Below are 24,162 nucleotides of genomic sequence, written 5' to 3' on the forward strand. Positions count from 1 at the left end.
AAAAAAAAAAGGTAATTAGCATCAGCGCCTCTGCCCCTCCCAGGCTGAGCACTAAGTGGCTGCAAGGAGGGTCCCTTTCTGTGTCGCCTCCTCTGTCCTCACCCACCCACTCCTATCCTCCTGCTGCACAGACTCAGACAGACACACGGCCCACACCCACTCACCTCTTCTGCAAAACATACAAGGGTTTTCCAAGCCTCTGAGCCTTTGTACATGCTGTTCCCTCTGCCTCAATTACCCTTCCCCTCTGCGTGGCTGGAATAATTCCTACAGGTTCCTCAAGACCAGTTCAAAGCCGCTGTGATGCATTCCCTGACCCCCTGGGAGCCCGCACAGCACACACACTCCTCTGTCACTGGGTTTCTCACTCCCATGTGTGACAACCCCTCCCCAATCCCCACTAGACAGTGAGGGGAGGGGACCTTATGAATCCACCTTCTCAGGAGGCCCGTAGGCTTGTACACAGCAGCAGGCGTCGGCACCCGGGAGTTCCCTTCCCCTTCTTGGATGAACGAGTGGGAAAGATGTCAGCCTTGCAGAAAACAGAGACAGAGGGTGTGACAAAGAGGCCCAGTGACAGGAAGTGGTGGGTGAGTAACAGAGAGACAGAGAGGGCTGGGCCCGTGGGGGTCAGAGAGAAGCTGCAGCCTTGTCGACAGGCCACGCCACCCCCCTTCCTCATGAACCCAGGGGCGACCCTGTGGAGAGCAGGGGCCCGTCAAGATGGGGGGACAGCCAGCCCCAGTGGCACCCAAGACTCATCCCTCCCGGATCTAACCATGCCCACCCCAAGCCCCCTTCTGCTGGCACTGCTGGCGTGCAGGGTCCCCAGGCCTGGGGCTCCCCTGGAGGCCCAGCCCCTTCCCTGCCCTGCTGTCCCCTCGCCCCCACACCCTGCTTCTGGGACATGGCCCGAGTCCCCAGCGTTATGGGGACAGTCGGAGAAAGAAGCCAGGCAAGGAGGCGCCCACTCCAGGGAGTGCTGATATTGAACGGGGGGTCGGGGGTGCACAGAACTTGTGGCCGGTCCTGAGGTGCGGGGTTTGTGTGGGCAGCTCCGCTCCACCCGTGGTGCCACCAGCCCACCCCCAGCAAAGGGAGAGGCAGGGCCGCAGAGCTGGCGGGGCCCGGTCATCGCACCACACACACTGTGGGACGCAGGCGCGCGGTCAGGGCTGCCCGGCCCGGCGGACACAGGCTGTGAGCCCATCTCCAGGCAGGGCTCCCAGGTCCTCAGAGCACTAAGCTCGCCCAGCCCAGTATCCCCCAGTCAAAGCCCCTGAGCAGCAAGCCTGCACTGGGCTGGAAACAGGAAGCCTGGGGCCTCCGAGAGCCCCGGGTGCACGTGTGTGTCAGTGTGTGGGAGAGACGGACAGGCAGCCCCTAGGAACGCACAACCTGGCGTCTTGCACGCCTGCATCAACGTTCGCGTCTGCAAGTCTGGGAGTGTCTGGCACAGCCGGGGTGGTGGCTTAGGCGCGTTAGGGCACCGTGAGCAGCGAGTGGCAGGTCTAAGCAGGTCTGGCTAGGAGTGCGTGTCCTCTTGCGTCCATCCTGTGACATCGGGTCCGCCTGGCCGGGGCTCACGTCCAGTCTCCCCGTGCAGGAGGCAGGCAGCCCCGGGTTGGGGGGGACCTCCCTGCAGGTGGCTTCGGCACCCGAGCATCCCAGGGGGGCACCCGAGCGCTTGAGCACATGCGTAGCCCTGCGGGGGCGGCCGGCTCCCAGCAGGGTGGGCAGAGCGGGCCGGGGCCTATCATCTGGGCACGTACTCCCGGGGCAGCCCGGCCCAGTTGTGGTCACGCAGGGCCCGGTCCACCGTCCGGATGTAGCCATTGATCAGGTCCTTCATCGCGGGGGTGAAGGGCTCGAGGTCGTGCGGGCGCCGGCCGCGCCGCCGGAAGCTGCCTTCCTTGTTGTTCTCCACGCAGAGCAGGCGTTCCTCACTCACGGACACGTTGAGGAAGGCCACCATCTCCCGCAGCGTGGGCACCAGGCTGCGCCGCAGCTGTTCGTAGTGCACCACCAGCAGCCGCTTGCCGTACTTGAGCCAGTCCAGCACGTGCGAGGACCACCATGACGCATAGCTGTTAACAAAGTCCGGCCACTCTGGGTGGGAGAGAAGGGGCGCCGTGTCAGGGCCCGGCCCCGGTGGGGCTGCTGGCCTCCTGGGGTCCAGGATGCTCCATCGTCCGCCACCCAGGGCCGACCTACCCGATCTCCCACGGAGGAAGGCCCTCTTGGTGACCTCGTGTAGGGGAGGCTTACTATCAGGCTGGGCTCTGAAGAGCTGCAAGCCCGCCTGGGAGCTGTGACCTCAGGTCCACCTTCCCCCAGCAGTTTCCTTGGAAACACACCAAGTTAAGATGAACGGGGACTGTGCGTTCCAAGAACTGGTTCTCTCTCTGGTGGACCTTGCCCTCTGGGACTGGCCCTGCATGGCGAGAGCCCAGGGTCTCGGGCCTGTGGGACATAGTGGAGTTAAAGACGACCAAGGCAGGGCCTCTCTGTCGAGATGACCCTCGGTTCACCTTGATGTTGCCCTGGCAGCTCTGCACATCCAGTCTGGGTCATGGGGGCCGAGCAGTGTGTGTGTGGCAGCTTCTGTGCCTCCTAGTCAGATGAAGATGCTGTGCAGGCCGGATTTCCTGTCCCAGGGCCTCCTACACAGCTACGTGAATGGGGTGCCTAATCGATGCTTCTTGTGTCTTGTGGGTGTGATCGCTGGTTTAACCAGTGACGTACAATGAGGCCACAGACGGGGCCGCTGCAATCTCTGGCAGGTGAGCTGCTCCATGAGGTTTTTTTTTCAGCAAATTTAGAAATGTGGTGGGTCTTTTTTTTAAGTGGGGAGAAGGGTGCAAATGTCAAGAATCGCCCCAACAAAAATAGCTTCCATAACTGGGCTACTAAGACACCTCAAATGCTGTGGGAAGCATCTGCTTTCTCTAATCTTCACAACGACCCTAGGAGATAGGACCACCCTTGTTTTTAAGGTGAGAAAACCGAGGCTCAGAAGACAAGGTCTGCAGCTTGCCTGGGGTCACTGGGCTGGTAAGAGACCCAGGAGGGATCAGAGCTCAGCCTGCCTGCGTCCTCAAGGGGAGTCAGCAGGAGGGCAGGGATGGCTGACGGGGGCTGCTCTAGGGGGAGGGTGATAGGAAGAGGGGAGGACACCCACCAGCCTCAGCTGATCCGGAGTCACACAGGGACGGAAGCACGAGCCTGCCCAGCCTCAGGCCCCGTGTCTCATCATGCCACCCACTCTGCTGGACACAGCTACATTTCTGATGGCTTCATTTTATATCACTCACTATCCTGACTCGTGTCTCTTTAATTCATTGCCCAAAGGCTAGAGACTGTTCGTGCCTTGAGGGCAGAGACTGTGACCCCTGTAGCCTGGGCTCCTGGCGCCTTGCCCAGTGCCTGGCACATAGTAGGACTTCAGCAAGCGTGTATCAGCAGACTGACCCCACGAATAAAGTTGCAACCGTTCCCCCACCCCGCCGGCCCCTTCTGCTCACCTTTGCTCTTCCAGTTGCGGTCAGCTGCGTAGCCCAGGTGCCCGGCGCATTTCCTGTTGAACTCGGCCACCAGGGACCTGTACGGGTTCCGGATCAGCAGGATGGCCGAGTCGAACATCTCAATCTCCCTCCTGCCACTCTCGTGGGTCTTCACGCAGATGGTGCGCCGGCTCCTCCAGTGGTCCTTCTCGCCCTTGAACCCTGCCCAGGAGAAAGGAATCGTGGAGCCCCTGCTGCCACGGCAGCAGACAGGTCTGAACGCTAACCTGCACCCCTGAGGGAGAACCGACATTAGGGGCACAGCAGAAGGCACTGGGATGGCCTGTGGATGGATGGTAGGGCCTGACCCTGCCCAAGAGACAGTGAGAGCAGGAGGCATCTAAGTGGGGAAAGGTGGCGTCTGTAAGAGAAAGAAGATACGGCACCTCCTGTAGATCCCAGAAGTCAGGAGGCAGAGCCCGACCATGCCCTCTCTCTAAACACTGTAGATGCATCCATTTGGGCATCTGCATGGCTGTGTCACGTGAGCATTGCAAATAACCCTGTGAGTTGACCACAGCGGCAGGCATAGTCAGATGAAGACACTGAGGCTCAGAGTGGGTACGTGACTTGCTCAAGGTCACACAGCACCACAGCATCAGAGCCAGGGCTCTCTCCACGTGGCTCTGTGTGTCCCTGCGAGGCTTCTGTCTTCTACTCACCTCCCCACAGAAGGGGCAGGATCCCCATCATCAGGCTCAAGGGCAGTCAGCAGCTGTAGCCCCACCCTCTGACCTTATGCCACAGTCCTGTAACTGGGCTCTAGTCTCGCATCTGTGGAGACTCTACCCATCCCTATACAGAGTCACACATTTATCAACAAATGTCATTGTGTGCCCGTTCTGCATTGGACTTTACACTGGGGATAAAGGGGTAAAACTCAGACCCTGTCTTTAAGCTTACAGTCTAGTGGGGGGATAGCCCAAGTGTAATACAGAGCATAGGGGCTTATGGGAACAAAGAGTAAGGGGGACTAGTTTGGGAGTGTAGTGGGATGTCACAGAAGGCTTCCCGGAAAGATGTCCCCTGAACCTGGTCTCCTGGCCACATCTCAACATAGCCCATGCCATCCAGCTCTGGCGACAAGCTCCACAATTGCCCACGAGCTTGCCTCGGGCTCTTGGAAACATAAATGAGTCCCATCCCCCCACTCCCCTTCATGAATGGTTGGGAAGTATTTGTATCTACAGCAAGTCTTTGATGCGTGGAAAATGCAAGTGTCCTTTGAGTCTGTAAGTCTGGGGTCACCAGCTGAAACTCAACACATGTTTCAAATTCATCTCTGCCGTGGGCCAAACACCAAAAGTCTTTGATTCATTCTGTCAAACAGCTGGGAAGTTCCAGGAAAGAATGAGTCAAACCATGAGCTAAGTAAACATGAGATCTGGTCTCTGACACCCTGAGGCCCAGGGTGCCTTTTGTACTGCCTTGGCCTGTTTCAACAGGCACCACTTTTCCTTATAACTCAGACCATGCTCACCCATGACGGTTTGGCATTTTGGCATTGGAGCTTCCTTGCGAATTTCACGTGTGTGTGTGTGTGACTGCTCTGAGGCCAGTGGCTACATCTAAGCAGTCTCATAAGGCTCAAAGATGCATCGGGGCGGGCTTCCCTGGTGGCGCAGTGGTTGGGAGTCCGCCTGCCGATGCAGGGGACATGGGTTCGTGTCCCGGTCCGGGAGGATCCCACTTGCCGCGGAGCGGCTGGCCCTGTGAGCCATGGCCGCTGAGCCTGCGCATCCGGAGCCTGTGTTCCGCACGGGAGAGGCCACGGCAGTGAGAGGCCCGTGTACCGCAAAAAAAAAAAAAAAAAAAAAAAGATGTATCGGGGATCTCTAAAGCCATTCTGAGGCAGTGTCGACCCAATCCTTATTATGCCCAGCTATCGAGCCATTGCGCCACTTAGCCATTTGTAGACCGAGACAGCCAGCTGTTTGCATAAGCTAAAGGCCTTCTTTCTAGATGAATACGGTGGGTAGCTGCAGCCTGTACACATTAGGTGGTCCCCAGGGGACTAGGTGCCAGAGTGGGCAGGACCATGTGCTTCATCTGGCCACTTCACCTGTAGCTGCCATAACACTCAAGACTCCCAGGGGTGACGAAACTGGGTTATATGGACACCCTTGGCTTTTTCCCAACCAGACCAACATTGCTGTGGGTGATTCTAGAACCCGCTGCCCACCTCAGAAAGTTTGTGTTTTCTCTAGGATGTTACTGATAGTATCCTCTTTTCCTCAACCAAACTCTAAGAATCCCAGAGAAACTGTTGTAACACTTGACAACAGAGAAATATATTTCACCAAATATAGATCCCACTTGATTTATCTGAGGTTCTTAGTCTTAAACAGTGCAGATTTGAGCCATTTTAAAGTTCATTTACGTGACATAATGAGGCCTCTTATTCTACAAGAGAAATATTAGAAATCATTAAACTCCTGAAGATTTTTGGACCTCGTTTTAAAAAATCATATTTTGATAAGCTACACTTGCCTCAAAAAAAAAAGAAAAAAGAAATGAACACATGAAGTCAGTTTCCCCTAATTATTGAGGGTTCTAAAAATTAAGGAAAATTCAAGAAATGTTTACAGAGAGGGAATCTAAGCTACTGGGCTTTCCCTTTGAATCCAGAACAGATCTTGTGAATTTTCTCTCAAAGTGTGGTCCTAGGGCTGATTGTGTCAGCACCACCTAGGAGCTCGTTAGAAATGCCAATTCCTAGGCCCCATCTCAGATCGACTAAATCACACTCTCTTGGTGGAGGGGGGCGTGCAAACCAGGAAGTTATGTTGAATTAATAAGCCCTCAAGGTGACGCTTCTGCACGTTCAAGTTTGAGAAGCACAGCTCTAGTGCTCCGAGGAGGAGCTGGGCTGGAGAAGCTGCAGTCTGGGTGCTGGGAACTGCCTTCTTCCCTACCCTGCAGCCTTCACTAACCTTTATTGTAGAGAGTTCCATCAAAGTAGTAGCTCCCTGTGTAGAAGCCGGTGGCATGCTCGATGAGGTGCCGCGCCCATGTGTTCCCGGCTCCCGGGAAGCTCGACAGAGCCACGAACACTTTGGATTTGGTGGGCAGGAACCTCCGGTCCGTGCACCGGGTATCTGAAAGTCCAGAAGTCGTCTCAGGGTTACCCACCTCCACTGCGACTCCCAGACTCTCAGACTTCCCTAGATAGGAAATGCCAACCCAAGACTCCCACTGGGAGACGAATGGGAAAACTGAGGCCCAAAAAGGGGAAGGGATTTGCCACCTGGACCTTGGCTGCATGGGTCCGTGGCTGGCCAGAGAAAGCCCCAGTGATGACGAGACCTCCCAGTGTAAGAGCCTGGTGGGAATCAGCGTCCTGCAGACTCCCAAGGTCAGCTGGGACAGACCTGCTTCTCACACAAGGAAGATGCTGGAGCCTGGGCACACAGCCTGGGTGACTTACTGGTCCCCAGGTCCTGGACTGGCTCAGGGAGGCCCCCATGGCCACTGGGCTGCCATGTCACCCAGCCCCACCACCCTGCCACTGCTATCCCTCTGGACCCTGCCTCTCTGCTCGTCCTTAAACCACCTCCATCCCCAGAGAGACTCAGATAAAAGTCAGGTGCTCTTCAAACCGAGCCCCGCATCCTGTGTCCTGCCTCCAGGGATGGTGGAGGCCTCCTGTTCCCGTTATCCCAAGATAGGACCACCCACCAAGACACCTTCCCCGCCCCAGGACCGCATACTCAGTCCAAACCCCCAGACCAAGTGCCACAACCAGTGGTAGACACAGGAGGAGGGCCCTGCATGCCTGTCCACCTCCGGGGCAGAACTCACCCTGCACGGGCGTCTGGTAGACCTCACAGTACTCCGCTAGCCTTTGGGCCTCAGACTCCTGGCCACACAGCGAGCTGTCCACAGCATCCCGCAGGTTGAACTGAGGGGTGGGGTAAGCACAGTAGCACTCCCAGCCCCTGAGGATGGCCAAGGGGAACTCCTGCCAGGGAAGGAGAGAAAGAGAAGCATCTTGGGTGAATGTAGGGGCCATGCCCCCGCTGCTCAGGGACCAGGGTGAGCACGGGGGATGTCCTGCCAGCTGCATGGGATCTACAGGGGTGTCTGTCCATCCTTCCAGCGCTGGGCTCTGGGCCCAAGCCCAGGGGAGACAAAGCTCAATGAGACGGGACCTCTGCCCTCTAGCAGCTCACCGCTGGCCGGTGACAAGTCCACTGTTTTTTGTTTGTTTGGTTGGTTTTGTTTTTTATGATAATTACAGTCTTTATTTATGTAACTGGTCACATAGTCATAGCTGGTATTTATAACTACCTTCTTCTATTACCCATTCTTTATATATGTGTGTGTGTGTGTGTGTGTGTGTGTATAAATTTTTTTTTTTTTTGCCACACCACACGGCATGCAGAACTTCCCCGACCAGGGATCGAACCCGTGCCCCCTGCAGTGGAGTCTTAATCACTGGACCACCAGGAAGTCCAGAAAAGTCCACTGTTAATAGCACCGGTGCTATTACAGAGGGGTGACTCCACTGGGGGGACTGGACCTGGATTTTGGAGACATCTAGGGGGTCGTCAGGAGTGCCAGGGAGGGAACAGCATTCCAGGTGGGGAAACCACATGTGTCTGGGTTAGAATGGGACAGAAAGGCCCACCCAGGGCAGCTCAGCATTCAACATCTTTAACCAACAGACTGTGAGCCCCCAGTGAGGTCTGGAATTCCCGCCAGCCCTCCCTGGAAAGAGATAGACCTAACTCCTGCTTCTGCAGTCCTGCTGCAGGGTGGGGTGCTGGGCCGGTGACAGATTCCCACACAGCATCTCTCCAGGACAGGAGGGGTGGGCAAGGTCAGGCCTTGACCGCTCCGAGGTGCTCGGGCTGATGGGGGCTTCCTTAAATCGGAGGGGCCCTGCCAGGGTTAGAAGGCCAAGCCAATTCCTGGCAGTTTTTTACATATGTTTTCTTGGTTCCCTCTGGGGAGAAGGCTGCACCCACCGCACAGCAGCGAGAGCTGGGGCACTGGCATTGGGAAGGCCTGAATGTGAATTCAGGTTCACAGCCTGGGTAACCTTGAACCTTTCTGCATTTCACCATTGAACAAAGGGAATAAAACCCACCTTGCACATCGGCTGTGAAAACTAGATGAGAAAGGTCCAAATTGCCCAGCGCTAGGCCCAGAACACAGTAGGTGCTTTCTTCACAGAGGAGCGGGCCATCCTCAGCCTCCTTTCCCTGGTGGGCAATTCCTCCACTCACCTCTCCCACATATTTTACTTGAGCACCTGCTATGTACCAGGCACCAGGTAGGACACTCAGCCCCATTCCCACTCTGCCTCTCCATGCATCTTGCAAACAGGAGATGCGAGGCCCCCTGGAGCACAGAGAGAGGAGAGGAGTCAATCGGGTGTGTGCTTGGGGGCGAGGGAAGCAGTGGGCAGAGAAAACTTCTCGCCGCTAAGGGAAACGCTGAACAAACCTTTTTATTTTTTTGCCCACAGCAAAAAAAAAAAAAAAAAAATCTCATAAATAAATAAATAAAGGAAAATCAATAGCGTCTTCTGAGCGTGGCTTGGCAGAGCCCAGGATCTCGGCACTCAGAAAAGACAGTGGATGGTGTCCCAGCCAGGGGAGGGTGATGCAGAGCCTGGGGCCGGGTGGTCCCTTAGGAGGTAGGAGGGGAGGCTGCCCCCAGTGGAGGGCTGTTCTCCTAAGCATACGTGGGATGCTCTCCCAGAGGCCTCACAGCCCCCACGAAGGCCTCTCCCCACCCCCCTCCTCCTTCATCAAGGCTCAGGGGCAGCTTTGCCTCTGCCAGCCCTGCGTCCCTCTCTCAGGGCTGAGCTGCCATGTGGGGACAGGAGAGGATGCTTTCACTATTCTTACACTACACACCCCTACACACACACACACACACACACACGCACAATCTGCTTCCAGAGCTCGGTGCTCACCTTGGCATTAGAAATGCCCTTAAACATTTTATGGGACCATAAGCAAATCACCTCCCCTTTTGGATCCTTAGTTTCTCCATCTGTAAAATGGACACATTCCTTGAGTTGTCCTGCCTGGAAGAGTCGGAGGATCTCATTTCTCTCCCTCTGATCCACCGTGAGGGCCAGTGAGACTAAGACATTTACCCCCATGCCTTTCCTGGAAGAGGCTTGAGTTGCAAATTTCTCCCAGGACAGGGGGCTAGTGGTAGGCAGTCATTCTGGGTGTCCATGGGCTCATGTCCAGAGGCACCAGGGAGGAAGCACCCGGTAGGAGAAAAAGCACCAGGTTTACGATCCAACAGACCTGGACTCGAATCCCAGGGCCACAGTTGAATATCTGTATGACCTTGGACCAATCACTACCTGCCCCCCAAGTCTTGGCTGTCTCATCTGTCATCTGGGGGCAATAATATTCACACCATAGAGTGCTGGGAGAATGAAGGGAGGATGATGCATGAGAAGGACCCAGCACATAGTAAGGGCTCCCTTACTCTTAACTCTTAAGACCTTTAATTGTACTAGAGGCGGGCCCCAGACCACCCTCCTGACACGCAGAGTACCTGAGAATTTGGTTCCTAAAATTCCTCTTTTTGGCTCCCCCTCCAAGGCCCCAAAAGCTCAGGATCAAGCAAAGGTTGGAAGTCCCTCCCCCAAGCAGCACCTGTGGTCCTTAATCTCGATCAGACACATAAAGAAAAGAATCGCTGGGACTTCCCTGGTGGTGCAGTGGTTAAGAATCTGCCTGCCAATGCAGGGGACACGGGTTTGATCCCTGGTACGGGAAGATCCCACGTGCCGCGGAGCAACTAAGCCCATGCGCCACAACTACTGAAGTCCACGCGCCTAGAGCCTGTGCTCCACAACAAGAGAAGCCACTGCGATGAGAAGCCCTTGCACCGCAACGAAGAGTAGCGCCCACTCGCCGCAACTAGAGAAAGCCCGCGTGCAGCAACGAAGACCCAATGCAGCCAAAAAATAAATTTTAAACATATATTAAAAAAAAGAAAAGAATTGCTTTGAGGGCTCAGTGGCCACAATGGGGCCCTGACCCTGGAACCAGGACCCACTCAGCCACAGCTGCCATCCATGTCGGAGCTGTGGTGATGTCCAGCACAGGCTGCTGGGGCCGCTGGGCCTGGAGTGAGTGGACAAAAGGCTGGACAAACCCCATCAGTACCTCTGGCTAGACTCCACCCACCCTGGGGCCCCCATGTCATTTCTCAACAGAAAGCAAATCTGTGTCCTGACCCTCAATCAGAATGTCGTTGGCTTTCTGGAAGCAAGTTCTCCTGCTGATGTGAGTTAGTGAAAAGCCATCAGAAGAACTGCAACCTCTGGCCTCTCCCACTGCTATCCATCCTCTCCCGAAAAGCCCTCATCCCGTCTCGTCCCAGATCAATACCCTCATCACAGCGAGCAGCGGGAACAAGCAGCCTGGGTACCACGGTGGTGGCAGCAGAGAGCACGCAGCTGTCTGCGTCTGTGTCTCCCACACTTCTACCCACGCTGGCTGTTATGGGCTGAATCGTGTCCCCTAGAATTCATATGTTGACGCCTTAACCCCCAGCACTTCAGAATATGACTGTATTTGGAGACAGGGCCTTTAAAGAGGAAATTAAGTTAAACTGGGGCCATTAGGATGGGCCCCCATCGAATCTGACTGGTGTCGTTATGAGAAGAGATTAGGACCCAGACACACAGAGATGGAAGAGGAGGCCATTGGCAAGCCAGAGAGACAGGCCTCAGAAGAAACCAACCGTGCCAACACTTTGATCTTAGATTTCTAGCCTCTATAACTGAGAGAAAATAAATTTCTATTGTTTAAGCCACCCAGCAGTCTGTGGGAATTTGTTATGGCAGGCCGAGCAAACTAACATTAGCTTTCTTACCAGTCCTTGGCCACCGCAGTCTCGCTCCCACCTCAGGGCCTTTGCACTTGCTGTGCCCTCTGCCTGGAATGTCCTTTCCCAGATACCCTCACGGCTTTCTTTTTTTTAATTAATTTATTTTATTTATTTATTTTTGGCTGCATTGGGTCTTCGTTGCTGCACGCGGGCTTTCTCTAGTTGCGGCGAGCGGGGGCTACCCTTCGTTGCGGAGTGTGGGCTTCTCATTGCAGTGTCTTCTCTTGTTGCGGAGCACGGGCTCTAGGCGCACGGGCTCCGTAGTTGTGGCTCGTGGGCTCTAGAGCACAGGCTCAGTAGTTGTGGTGCACGGGCTTAGTTGCTCCACAGCATGTGGGATCTTCCCGGACCAGGGCTCGAACCCGTGTCCCCTGCATTGGCAGGCGGATTCTTAACCACTGCGCCACCAGGGAAGCCCCCCAGATACCCTCATGGTTTTCTCCTTCACCTTCTGCAAGACCTCTTCTGTGAGGGCTTCCCTGGCCACCCCATTTCGAGTTGCAACAACCCTCCTGCTATCACCGATACACCCAATCCCTTGCTGTGTTTTCTACTTTTGTTTCAGCGGTATAACTTACCTCGATGGAACACTCTGACCCTGAATGTACCACCCAGTCTGTTTTGATGAATGCCTATCAGGATACACACCAGTTTCCTCGGCCCCTTCCCAGTCATACCCCCCTCCCCCAAAGCAACCCCTAGTCTGACTTCCATCATCACAGATGAGTTTTGTCTATTCTAGAATGGCCTATAAATAGAATCACTCAGCACATATTTTTGTTGAGTCTGGTTTCTTTCAGAAAAATATTTGTTAAGGCCACCCATGTTGTTTTATCTGGCAGTGGATTGTTGCTTTTTATCGCTGAGTATCATTCCGTGTGTGGACATAACAATTTGTGGACTCCTTCACTTGATGGATCCCTGGGCTGTTTTCAGTTTTTACCTATTACGAATAATGCTGCTATGAGCATTCTTGGGCAAGACTTTCAGTGGATACGCATCTTCGTTTCCAATGGGTAAATATGTAAGGTTCCTGCTTCATTTTTCTCCACGGTGCTTGTCACCATTCAACATACTATATATTTTACCTGGTTTACTGTCTGCCTTTACCCACAAGAATATAAGCCGTGATTTTTGTGTGTCTGGTGTGCTTTGCTGCATTCTCAGTACCTAGAACAAAGTCTAGAACATGCTGGATGCTTAATGAATGTTGGATGGATGAGCCAATGAATGAATGAATGTCCTTTCCAGATCCCAACTCCCACCAGAGTTGTTGGCAATAGACTTGGACGTGAGCCTTCTGTTGGTCACTTGTGCCCGGCCATGAGTAAAGAGAAGAAAGCCTGCTCCATCTAAGCAAACCCTCCCTGTCAACAGGAACCCCAGGGGACTCTGCCATCTTGAGATTCCTGTTCAGACAAGAACATTTCACCAACACAGTGAAAAAAAAAAAAAAAAATCTGCTCAGGGCAGGCTGGCTCTGTCTCCCTCCCCGGCAGTAATGGCTGATGTTGATGCCTCACGATCCTGTATCCCAGGGCTGGGGCCAGGCTGCCCCCACCAGTGACCCGAACCTTTTTGCTTCCTTGAGTGGATTAAACTGTCAAGTTCCCGGGTGTTTGCAGAGCAACGGGAGAGCTGCAGACAGTAATGTGGTTTTATTTACAACATAACCTCTTCAGCAACATCATTGGATTCTGAAAACACAGACCAATTTTCAGCCCCTTGGGGATTTCTAAGACATGATTTCCATAAAAATTAAATATTGATGAATCTTATCTCTCTGCCAACCTTGCTGCTCCCCGGTACCTCCACGTCAAGCTGCAGGGAGACAGAGAGACAGAGAGAACAAGAGCAAGAGTGAAAGCACAGAGAGAGAGAAGAGGAGAAAATGAACCAAGACAAGGCAGAGAAACAGGAACACAGATGTGATACTGCTTCGAATAGATGAGGAGCTCCGAGGGCAGGGTGGGTGCACACCCTGATCCCAGTACTTTCTCTACAGCCTGAGCCTGGGTGTCCAGGATGGGGGCTCAGGCGGGGACTGGGTCTGCAGTATGTCTGGGCATTCAGCCTGGAGCCGGGTCATGCTACAGCCAGGGCTGGGCTCTCCGGGCGGCGGGGATCCACACGCCAAGGCTTGGCCATGGCCAAGGGGTCAAGGAGCGGACATTCCGACAGGCAAGGAGTGAGGCCTCAAGAAGGACCCCCACTGGGGTATCCTCTTCTCCATTCTCCCTCCTCCTTGGGCACCTTTCTCAGGATCTCCAGGATTACACAGAATTACCAAAACTTCAGAGATGAGAACTTCCGGTTTCAGAAGGCGAAGCTGAGGCTTGGAGGCCGGCGGCAAGCAGCCCACGACCTCAGACCATCAGGGTGTGTGGGAGCAGAAGCCAGCCTTCTGGACTCCCAGTCCGGGGCTTTGCTACACACCACACTCAGCCCCTGGGAGGCAAAAACGTGAATGCGGTGGGTTTGCGAAGAAATTCAGGAACCGGCCTGGAGGTTGCCTCTGACCAGTCTCTTGCCTCCAGAGGCAGAACTGGGGAACATTCAAGACACAGAAAGGAGAGGAGAGGCCCACGAAGGGGGATGTGGGGCTGGGGATGAAAGGACCGACTCTTGCTTTCCGGCAAATGTCAGTTTGAATGCAAACCTGTCCGCTGATCCTGTAACTGAGAGCATGTTTCCCTCTGATCTGACTGCAGGTGCGGGGCTGTGTGGTTTGGAGGGGCAGCTACGGGAGGTGGACCCAGTTTGAGGCCTGTCGTCAGGAATCCCAGGCTTTGAATCTCATTTGTGTGACTGTCGACAAGCTCCCGGGCAGCTGTGAGCCTTGGTTTTATCATCTGTAAAAGGGGCATAGCTTAATGATTAAGGGCTCTGGTGTGAGTTTAAATTTAGACGGCTTGAGTCTTGATGTCTCCAGCTGTCAGGGGGATTTTAGGATGCCATGAAATACGCTCATCTCTTGGTATCTGCAGGGGATGGGTTCCAGGACCTGGCACAGATACCCAAATCCGTGGATCCTCAAGTCTGTGGTTCCGTGTTCGTGGATTCAACCAGTGGCTGATGATGTATACTGTGGTACGAATTTATTGAAAAAGATCCACACATAAGTGGACAAGTGCAGTTCAAACCTGTGTTCTTCAAGGAACAACTATACTCTTAAGGGGCCTTTCAGAGAGCAGACCCTCAGCAAGTTGGCTGGTCCGAGTCCGGAGGAGGCCAAAGGCATGGGGGGGGGCATTAGGCCATCTCTCTGTATTCACTCTTCTCCACCGGAAGAGCTAACTCATCAGCCCTCTTCCACGTGTCCAGCCTCAAAGGTGCTGCCTCAGGACTACTTGAAGCTCAATGTCAGAGTGTCTCCAGAGGCCCCTAGGGGATGTCCCCTTGGGCGATGGCTCTCGGCAGACTGGAGCCCCAGACAGCAGACAGAGGTAGTAATTCACAAAACCCAGACCCACGCAGGATGGACTGCATCTATCAGGATCCAAGGGGACGTGGCCAGAGCCACTGCCCAGCAGAGAACAAGCCGGCTCCGCGTTAATGCGTGCCTTTCCATTCCACAGGCAGCAGGGTTAGCGCCTCCTTTAAACGGACAAAGGAAAAACCTCAGAAGAAATGTCGATGGGAAAACATCCAGGTGCTAACGATTCTGTATGAAGAACTTATACACCCCAAAGAGGCTAAAAGAGGGCAGGCAGGAAGGATAACACCTCTCTCCCTGCGATGCCTTTCTCAGTAGGACCACGAGCAGTTGCTGGGAGAACAAACCTCCGATCACGAGGTGTAACAGCCGGAGCTTCACACGTTAGTAACCTATTGGCAGATGGTGCCAGATTTCACCCATCAGTCCCACCGCAGGAACGGCACAGCCTATCTACTCGAACACCAATACGGGGCTTCAAAATTCACGACCCCACATCCGAATGGGTAGCGATGCAAACATCTAAGATCATTTTCACCTTCTGTTCAAATGAAGGAGGTGATAACATCTAGAGGCCTGAGAATGAACAGGTATTCTTCCATCACCAACACGATTGCAGAAAATTAGACAAGATCATTTTACTGTGTTTAAAAACACATTACATAGGTCAAGTCGCCCTTGCTGGCACAGAGTCAGATCATTAAGATGCTGATGTGGCCCCAAATGCTCTTTCCCTGTCAAACTACACTCTGGGAGCTCCCCAAATCCGTTGTAACTAACTAGCAAAAAAACAGTAGAGATTTTGATCGGGAGCCACAGATAAATCTCAGATGGTGCTCGAAATTGGGGCATGGCACAAAGAAGGCCCCCCCTCTTTTCCTGCTTGCATGCCCCACCTCTGGCATCTGCCGCTCCCGGCCCCCCTGCCCAGCCAGCCCTAATTAAGCCTGTGGTCCCCACCCTCAGGTTTCGCTCTGCCCCATTTAACAGTCTGCTGTGAGCATTTTCCATCATAAAAGTCATTGAAAACATTTTCAATGGCTGTATTATTGTCCACTGTATGGCCGTGGCATAATGTAACCATTCCCACGTCGTGGGACACCTGAGCTTGTCTTGCAGCCAAATTAGGACGAGATGAAGCTGCCACGGGGACGTCTCTGCAGCCTCGGTGCCACCAGCCTTTCTGGAGAGGAAGTGCTTGGCACGTCGGTCAGGAAAGTACAGCCAGAAATCTCCAAATTCACCTCTCTCTTTCACCCTCAACGTCCAGGAGAGGAGAGAGAAGACGCTTCCTGCAAGGAGATCCCTGGCCTCTGCAGGCCCGGGTCAGCTGAACTGCCAGCTGATCCTGTATCCACCAGACCTCAGCGCTGGAGGCGGACTTTGCTTCTTCATCCTCCCTAAATAGCTGTAAAAGACAATCCATCACCAGGATTCAGATGCGTGGGGAACGTGAACCGGGCCTGCGTATGGCTGAGCCAACACATTCCAGGTGGCCGTCTGGGACAGTGGTTCCCCTGCAGGGGACCCCCGGTTATGTCTGGAGACAGTCTGGGTTGTCACAGCTAAGTGGGGAGTACTATTGGTATGTAGTGGGTAGAGGCCAGGGATGCTGCTAAATATCCTACAACGTACAGACAGATCCCCAAACAATTATCCAACTCAAAATGTCAACAGTTGCAAGGATGAGCAACCCTGCCCTAGAGTGAGATCAGGGTCCCAGCCTAGCTCCCACTGGGAACCTGAGAGCTGATGGGGACCATCCAGAAGGCTTGAGTCCAAGTCATACCAACAACCGCAGAGCAGGATGAGGGAGAAGGGAGGAACAGACATTCTGGGAAGCAAAGGCTCACTCTGTCAGGCAGATGGTGGTTTTACTTACAAGTATGACATCTGGGGCATCATCCCTGCCCTACGTGGAATTCCTAATTCCAGAGCCAGGTCACAGGTGGACTCCAGTCACAGTTTTGCCAAGGCGTCTCCGGGGGTGGCCCTGAGGACTGCTGTCTCCCAGAGGGATCCACCGAGAACACCCCTCACCCCAGAGCATCCTACCCACAGCTATGAAGCCCCACACCAGTCACACCGCCCCCTCCCTGCCACACCATCAGTAGCTCCCTCTTAGCCACCGAAAAACATCTGGACTTGGAGGCGGGCATCCAAGGCCTGTTGCAGTTTGTCCCCGTCCTACCTTTCACATGGCACCGTGGAGCCCTGCACTCTGGGCGGGCTGGCTGCCTTCCCACTACCTCACCCCTGCCCAGCCATTGCCTAGTTTTATGATGCACTCCTCATGCCCCTCCCCTGCCCGCTGATACCACCCCACATCCTCCAGCTCTAACCCTTCCAAAAAGTTGCCGCCTCCTACTGAAGCCTCCCTCCAAGCCTCCTTCATCCCCATCAGGCACTGACCTTCCTCTGCTGTATGTCAGAATCACCCAGTTCCTGTCTTATCCCTGCTTCAGGGGTGAGCTCTATCTCATGGGGCAGCTGGCATCCCCCCCCATAAGTGTCAGTGTATGTGTTTGGCCCCCATCCCACAAGTATGTCCTGCCAAGACCTCCTTTCAACTTGAAAGCTGGAAATAGTGACTCTGATCCTCACAGCTGCAACATTCTGTGGATCGAAACAATGGGACTCAAGGAAACAGCCACTGTCCCTGCCCCATCTGACAATACAGGGGAGGCCAGGATATGAGCCAAGCTGTCAGCACAGATTCTGACGCCTGTAGGGCAAAGGCCATTTCTGAGAACCCTGGACACCCTTTCATCCTTGTTCTGACCTCAACAATTCGCAGCATCACTGCCCAGAGCCAAGCGAGTAACCTGTCCTTGAAATGCATCTCGAGGGGAGACGTACAAAATGCAAAGGTGCAAAATGGCATAAGCTATCAACAACCCTCAGGTATCTTTTGGCACACGTTGCAATGTGAGATTGCAGCGACCTGGATTTCTGTCAGTAAATATGAAGAATGGCTGGAAACAGGAGTTGAAGAGTTTAAAATCGTCAAGTTCTGTGTCTGTAACCACAAGGCAGAATTCTCTGGGCCCTTGTGGGCTGCCCCAGGGGAGGCATCCCCAGAATGCCGGGCCGTCTACCTGGGATGCTGCTTTGAAGTCATCCTCTCCAAAAGAAAAGGCACAAGGATGCCTTGCTTCCCTCTCATGCAGAGCCGGTGGGGCGTAAAATTAACACAACCTTTGCCGGGGCAGCACGGCAAAGTTTACCCACAGGACAAGGCCAGCCAGCCTCTGACCTGGTACCTCCTAAGAATTTTATCTGGCAGGTCTACCACCGACACAAAACGACCCACCTACAAGGATAGTCATCACAGCCTTGTTTGTAAAAGCAAAAGACTGGAAACAACCTCAATGCTTAACAGCGGGGCGTTGGTTAGATAAGTTATAGGACGTCCATGTAATTGAATAAAAGAGTGGGAAAGCGCTTTCTGTGCCAATGTGGACCAGTCTCTAAGAGAGAGTGGGGGATTGTGTGTGTGTGGCTCGTTACCATCTGTGGGGTTTGTAAAGGCATCATGACTCTGTAAAGGAACAACCACTTGAATATTCATAGAATCTCTCTGAGAGTGGCTGGCCGAGGTCAGGCCCGTCAGCTGCGTCCAAGGAAGGATGCTGAGTGGACGACACACAGGGGTGAGAGGAAGACTTTCCCCTCGACCCCCTTTGGTGTCTTTTTACTGTGTTCCACGTGAGCACGTTCTCTATTGAAAATCATTTAAAACATCAGAGAGGCACAGCCATGACGCTGCCGCTCCCTTTCCTCTCGTTCCGTTTCCTGTCTCCTGTCTCCTCCGGCTAACTCGCCTGTCCCCTTCCCATCACACCGAGGGGCAGCAGCGTGAAAGGCACGGGGCGTGGTGTCGAGAGTGGGATGTAAAGCCCGTCGCTCTGTGCTGCGTGTGAGAGCTCTCACTCCTGCAAACCTGCACTGGCTCCGCAGCAAGCAGGGGTCAGACCATCCCCACTCACGGAGCGCTGAGAGGATCAGAGCCGACCACCAGTGGGAAGGCTGCAACCCAGCGCCCGGCACACAGGAAGATGCCTCTATGTCTGCTGACCGGGAGGCTGGCCTTCAGCAGGCCCAGACCAGCTGAGTTCCTCTGATTCCAGTGGGCGGCCCTCCGGGGAGCCGCTCTGAACGGCAGGTGTGAAGGAAGCCCAGAGAGGGCGGCGTGCTTCCCCGCCGGGCGAGCAGGTGTCCCTGCCATCTCTACTGGTTCTGCTCCCACCAGGGGGAGAGGGGAGGAAGGGGTCCCCAGGCCAGATGTCTGTGAATCAACAGTCTTTTCGGCTCCCAGAATTGTGTCTCGTGAGCCCCGATGCCTAAGACATCCTTGGCAGTGGCTTTGGAAATGCCGGAGATGTCAGAGAGCCACTTCAAAGGCCGCGACTGTGCAAGAGGGAAGCGAGTAGGAAAAAGGCTTTGTCTCCCCCCACCTCCAAGGGAAGCATCTCAACAGGGCTGAGAGCACAGCAGCTCCCTGTGGGTCGGGGCCCCATGGAGGGAGTGCTTCTTCGTGTCCAACTACATGTGCTTTCGCTGAGGCCCACGCCCTATACCCTTCTAACAACCAGCAGGCTATGGAGCTAGGCGGAGTTCAAATCCTGGATCTCTCCCTTCCTGGCTGTATGACCTTGGGCAGAATGCCCGAGCTCTTTGTTTCCTCACCTGCAAAATGCAGTTAATAGGAGCACCTATGGGGGCTTCCCTGGTGGCGCAGTGGTTGAGAGTCCGCCTGCCGATGCAGAGGACACGGGTTCGTGCCCCGGTCCGGGAAGACCCCACATGCCGCGGAGCGGCTGGGCCCGTGAGCCATGGCCACTGAGCCTGAGCGTCTGGAGCCTGTGCTCCACAACGGGAGAGGCCACAGCAGTGAGAGGCCCGTGTACCGCAAAAAAAAAAAAAAAAAAAAAAATAGGAGCACCTATGGTTGTCAAGAGGATTACATGGGTTAACACATGTAAAGTTGGAACAGAACCTGGAATAAATGATCAATACCTGTTAGCTTCTGTTGATAAATAGCATCATTGTTGCCAAGGCCCTCCTCTCTGCTAGTCCTACTCTGTTACACTGCCACGTATCACAGTCCCATCGAGGCTACTGAACCCCAGCACATCGGAGCAGCCCCAAATCCCAGCCTACTGCCCCCCAGGGCTATTTCCAGGGCCACAGCATCCAGCCCAATCTGGAGACCACGGGTCTCCAGCCCCAGCTCTCAGAGCTCTTTGGGCGGCCCGCCGGTCCCGCCAGCCTCGCTTCACACCCCGTCCCCGGTCCTGCTTTGTGCAAGCCCCATGTGGCCTTGATCAACATTTCCCACCCTGGAGCTGGCACGCAATGCAAGGACAGTGGCCTTTGGTGCCCAGCCTGGCCCCTGCACAGAGCCACACTCCAGTCCTCAGCCCAGGCTGAACCAAAGGTACATGAGTGTCTACAGCCCCCGAAGTCAGATTCATGGCCCAACGCTGTCGGCGCAAATAACAGAAAATCTGCACTCCCCAAGTCCCAAGCCAGCATCTTCCTGCTTCCAAACCAAGTCAATTTAACATCTGACACGTGTGCCAAGAGCTCACGTCGGGAAAGGCATGATTCTTTCAGCTTTACAACCTTCTCTGACAATTCCCCACCCAGCCCCGATCACCTCGTTAGCGGGCTTCCTGCTGGCATCCTCGGCGACTCTGCTGCATCATCGCCCGCCGCCCTCCCGGACCTCCCTCCTCGGCTCCCACCCAGGCTCCGAGGACGGACAGCCGCAGTCCCGCACGGGCGCCTGCCCCTCCCTGAGACCACCACTCAGGCTGGATGGTTAAAGGACAGGGCTGTGAGATCATAATTGTTCTTACTTTCTGGGAACAAAATCCTGAACACGTCTCCACGGTCACGTTGGCCTGTACCAGGGAGTCGGGGAAGGCGTGTGTGATGTTCTCCAGCAGTCGGAAGCAGCCCCGGTACGTGACGGTCCTTCCTGCAGGGAAGGAAATGGGGTTCCGGTGAGAAATGGTGCCCACCGTTCTAAGTGCCTGTCACAGAGGAAAATGGTGGCTTCAGATGCCGAAACAGGTGGAAGTACACTTGGGAAAGGCAGATTTCCAATCAGAGAGGGCAAACTGCCCGTAGAGGCTGTGGTCAAGCCAAGCTCCTGAGAGAAACCAGGCACCAGAACCTTCGTTAGCCTTGGTGGCCGGGGTCACCGACAAGGGACCATTTGGCTGAAGCTTCTGAACTCACGTCTTGCTTCTCCTGCCAGCCCTCGGGGGACAGTGTGCATCCTCTCCTCCTCCTTCCCTCTCTCCCTTCCTTCCCTCTCTCCCTTCCTTCCTTCCTTCCTTCCTTCCTTCCACAAATCGGGACTGTGCATCCATTCTGTGCTAGATTCTGCACCAGGTGACCCAAGAGATTGATACTCTGGAAGACTCTGTCCTACCCACACACGCACGAAAAGAAAAGTCAATTTGGAAACCTGAAATCCTGCCACACTCCCCCTTGCTGGGCCGTCGAGTCACACCACTACTTTGCTTTCTCTCTGATCTTGAACTCCTGCCAAATTCTAGGAATACTCCTCAAGCCCGTGGTACACAGGCTGCCAAGTTGTTCTACAGACCTTCTGGTGGAGAAGTTCAGCTCCCTAGCTGGCTTCCTTGGTGTGGGGACAAACCTTCTGGAATGTTCCGGCACCAACTGTTCCTATTTCCTCCAGACTCCTCAGAGTTTCTCTGGATGGCGTCCTGATTCTCATCCCATGCTCCTTTGAACACAACATCTCCTGGGGCTCAGCATCTCTCCCGGTTCTCTCCACCTGCCACACCTCTTGGAGAGAGTAGAAACCCTCTAGCCAGCCGGCACCATGGCGGGAGGCCCTCTCCATGCAAAACTACAAAGCAGGACCAAACTCTGGGTCTGGAGGCCCATCCTATCGACCATGGCACCAGTGGTCTGGGCGTCAGGGCACGGACCTATCAGGGCACGGACCTTTCAGGGCACAGATGAAGGAAAGCAGCCTGGTGCTGGGAAAACAGTCCAGGCGGAGCATCCTAACGGCCTGGGATCGAGCCCCGGCACCGCCAGGGACTCAGTCAGCCATCTGGGCGTGTCATGGACTCAGAGACTCTCCATTTTCTCACCTAAGTAACGCCTGGCAGCTAGAGTTGTTCTGAGGAATGACATGCACCCACCCATCTCCCAGAGCCACTTTCCTGCCCTGGATTTTGGTGCAAGGGCCTGGGGTGATGACTTGTGCAGGACCCACAGAACTCCGTCCTGTCCGGTAGCATGACTGGGCCCCCAAAGGACAAAATATCTAGACGGACTGGGCTGTGGTCCTCGGTCAGCTGCACTGGGGTGGGACAGTCTCCAGGGAGACAGGCTTCGGGCCACATGGCAAGGGAGGGTGAGCAAGACAGGCAGGGCGAGTGGGGTGATCAGTGTCCCGGTGAGTACCTCCCTGTGGCCTGGGAGGAGGCTGCATCTGGGTCACCCCAATGCTCCCCACACCCAGTCCTGACCCTGACACACAGCAGGTGCCCAAAATGTGCTGACAGCGTAAGGAATTGGACACGGCAGGGCAGGTGAGGGCGCGGCATAAGCTGTAACAGGTCAGTGCTACAAGATGCGGCTAGAAGCATCAGCTGCCTCTAGACTTCACCGCTGGGACTGTCGGGGAAGAGGCTGTCACCCAGGGCAGTCCATTCCACACCCTTCTCCCCTGCTCCTCAGGTGACAGCTCCAGGGGCACTTCGGGCAGAGGGTACCTCCAGGATGGAGCCACTGATGACTTGCTCTGCACCTCCCTCTGATCCCAACCCGGGGGGCACCTTCATGGGTCTTACACCTGTGAGAGCTCCTTGCCAGTGAGAAGCTGAAATTTCAGATGGCCGGTCACCTGGTCACCTCTTGACAGAGGTCCTGTCGGTTCATGCCCTTGAGAAGGGAGCAGGCAGGCAAAGGTCAGCCGTGCAGGCTCCACAGCCTGCCAGAAGGGGTGGCTGTTCAACCGTTTCAACATTAACTATGACAACAAGTCTAGCCGACTTGAGATCTGAGGCTGGCTTGAATGACTGGAACATCTGACCCTTAACCAGTGGGCAACCTAGAGCCAAATACTGATCTCTAAGAGTCAGTGGCTGAGCAGGCAGGACGAGCTGCCAGGGCAGCCCAGAGCCCACATACAGACCTGATCCTCCTGGTGGGCAGGGCTGAGGAGTCAGGGGGGCTAATGTTGTTTGGACCCAGGAAAATCAAAGGTCCAAGAAGCCCTCCTGGAGCAGTTTGGTCCTCAGGAAGCCCATGTGGATGCCCAGATGACAGGGCAGGACTTGATACATCCATGTACCATGGCAAACTGCTGAACCACGACAGGGCCTGGCACAGAGTAGGTGTCAATGAGTATCTGTTGAATTAATGGCTCATTAGTGAATCTGTAGAGTGTATTGTCAGGGTCTCCACCCCTGTCCCCATCCCCCCATCTGGAGCCCTGGCTCCCAGACAATCCTGTCTGAACATAGGAAGCACCAGAATAGCCTAGCTGGACGGGTCTGAGCACTGAGCCACTCTCCCCATCACTCTGACCCCACAGATGGTAGCCAGTGTTGGCTTTGAAGCTCACCCATGCGTCTCTGAGCTGGGCTTCTGGACTGCTTAGCAAACTCCTTCATCACTAGGAAAGCTCTCCCAGAAACCCCTCTGCAGTCTTCGCTTCTGACCTGACACCTTTCTCTGAGCTCTGTCCAGTTCTTGAACTAATCCATCAGCTCTGCTGGAGCCCTGGTCCATGGCCAGAGGTGGCTGAGTTCATGAGCTGATGTTCCTGGATGCTGGGCTGTGCCTCCATCATCTGCAGTCTCACACTTGCCAGTGGTGGGGGGAGGTCTCCCACGCTCTGACTTCTTCCCAGCCTGGCCCCTCCCCGTCAGGAAGAGGATGGCTCCCCAAATGTGCAAATGTACACAGCCATATTATTTTATCAAAGGGCCTTTTATAATGACATCAAGTGGATCTGCAGCTCATCTTGCAATGAGGACAAATCTGAGTTTCACAAACATCTAGCTGGGCCCCCTCAGTTGTCCTCGCTGTTTGATAGCACTTTCAGGTGAAATTCTGGGAGGTTCAGTCTTGCTGTTTGATGCATCAGCTTACTCTCCCTCGTGGTTGATAATTTCCTCCTGAGTTCTATAATTTTGAATTGTAAACTCATCTTCAGTGAGAATTTATCTACAGGAACTCTTTACACCTGGGTTGGTGGCACAGCTCCCAAGAGAGAATTTTGCATTTGCC

The 24,162-nt window shown here is 54.6% G+C and overlaps 1 protein-coding gene across 1 annotated transcript in view; it reads right to left on the bottom strand.

The window, feature by feature from the left end:
- Positions 1-977: 977 nt before the first annotated feature.
- The window catches only part of WSCD1 (WSC domain containing 1), a 41,082-nt gene continuing 17,897 nt past the window's right edge, over positions 978-24,162 (bottom strand). The window contains exons 5-9 of the mRNA XM_081219449.1: positions 20,736-20,857; positions 7,365-7,524; positions 6,497-6,661; positions 3,525-3,725; positions 978-2,109 (exon numbers count right to left, since the gene is read on the bottom strand). Coding sequence (XP_081075575.1) covers positions 1,757-2,109; positions 3,525-3,725; positions 6,497-6,661; positions 7,365-7,524; positions 20,736-20,857 — 1,001 coding nt within the window. The 3' untranslated portion in view covers positions 978-1,756. The remainder of the gene's footprint in view (positions 2,110-3,524; positions 3,726-6,496; positions 6,662-7,364; positions 7,525-20,735; positions 20,858-24,162) is intronic.

The sequence above is a fragment of the Mesoplodon bidens genome (assembly GCF_964165515.1).
Source record: "Mesoplodon bidens genome assembly, chromosome: 19".
In the NCBI taxonomy this organism is placed as follows: Eukaryota; Metazoa; Chordata; class Mammalia; order Artiodactyla; family Ziphiidae; genus Mesoplodon; species Mesoplodon bidens.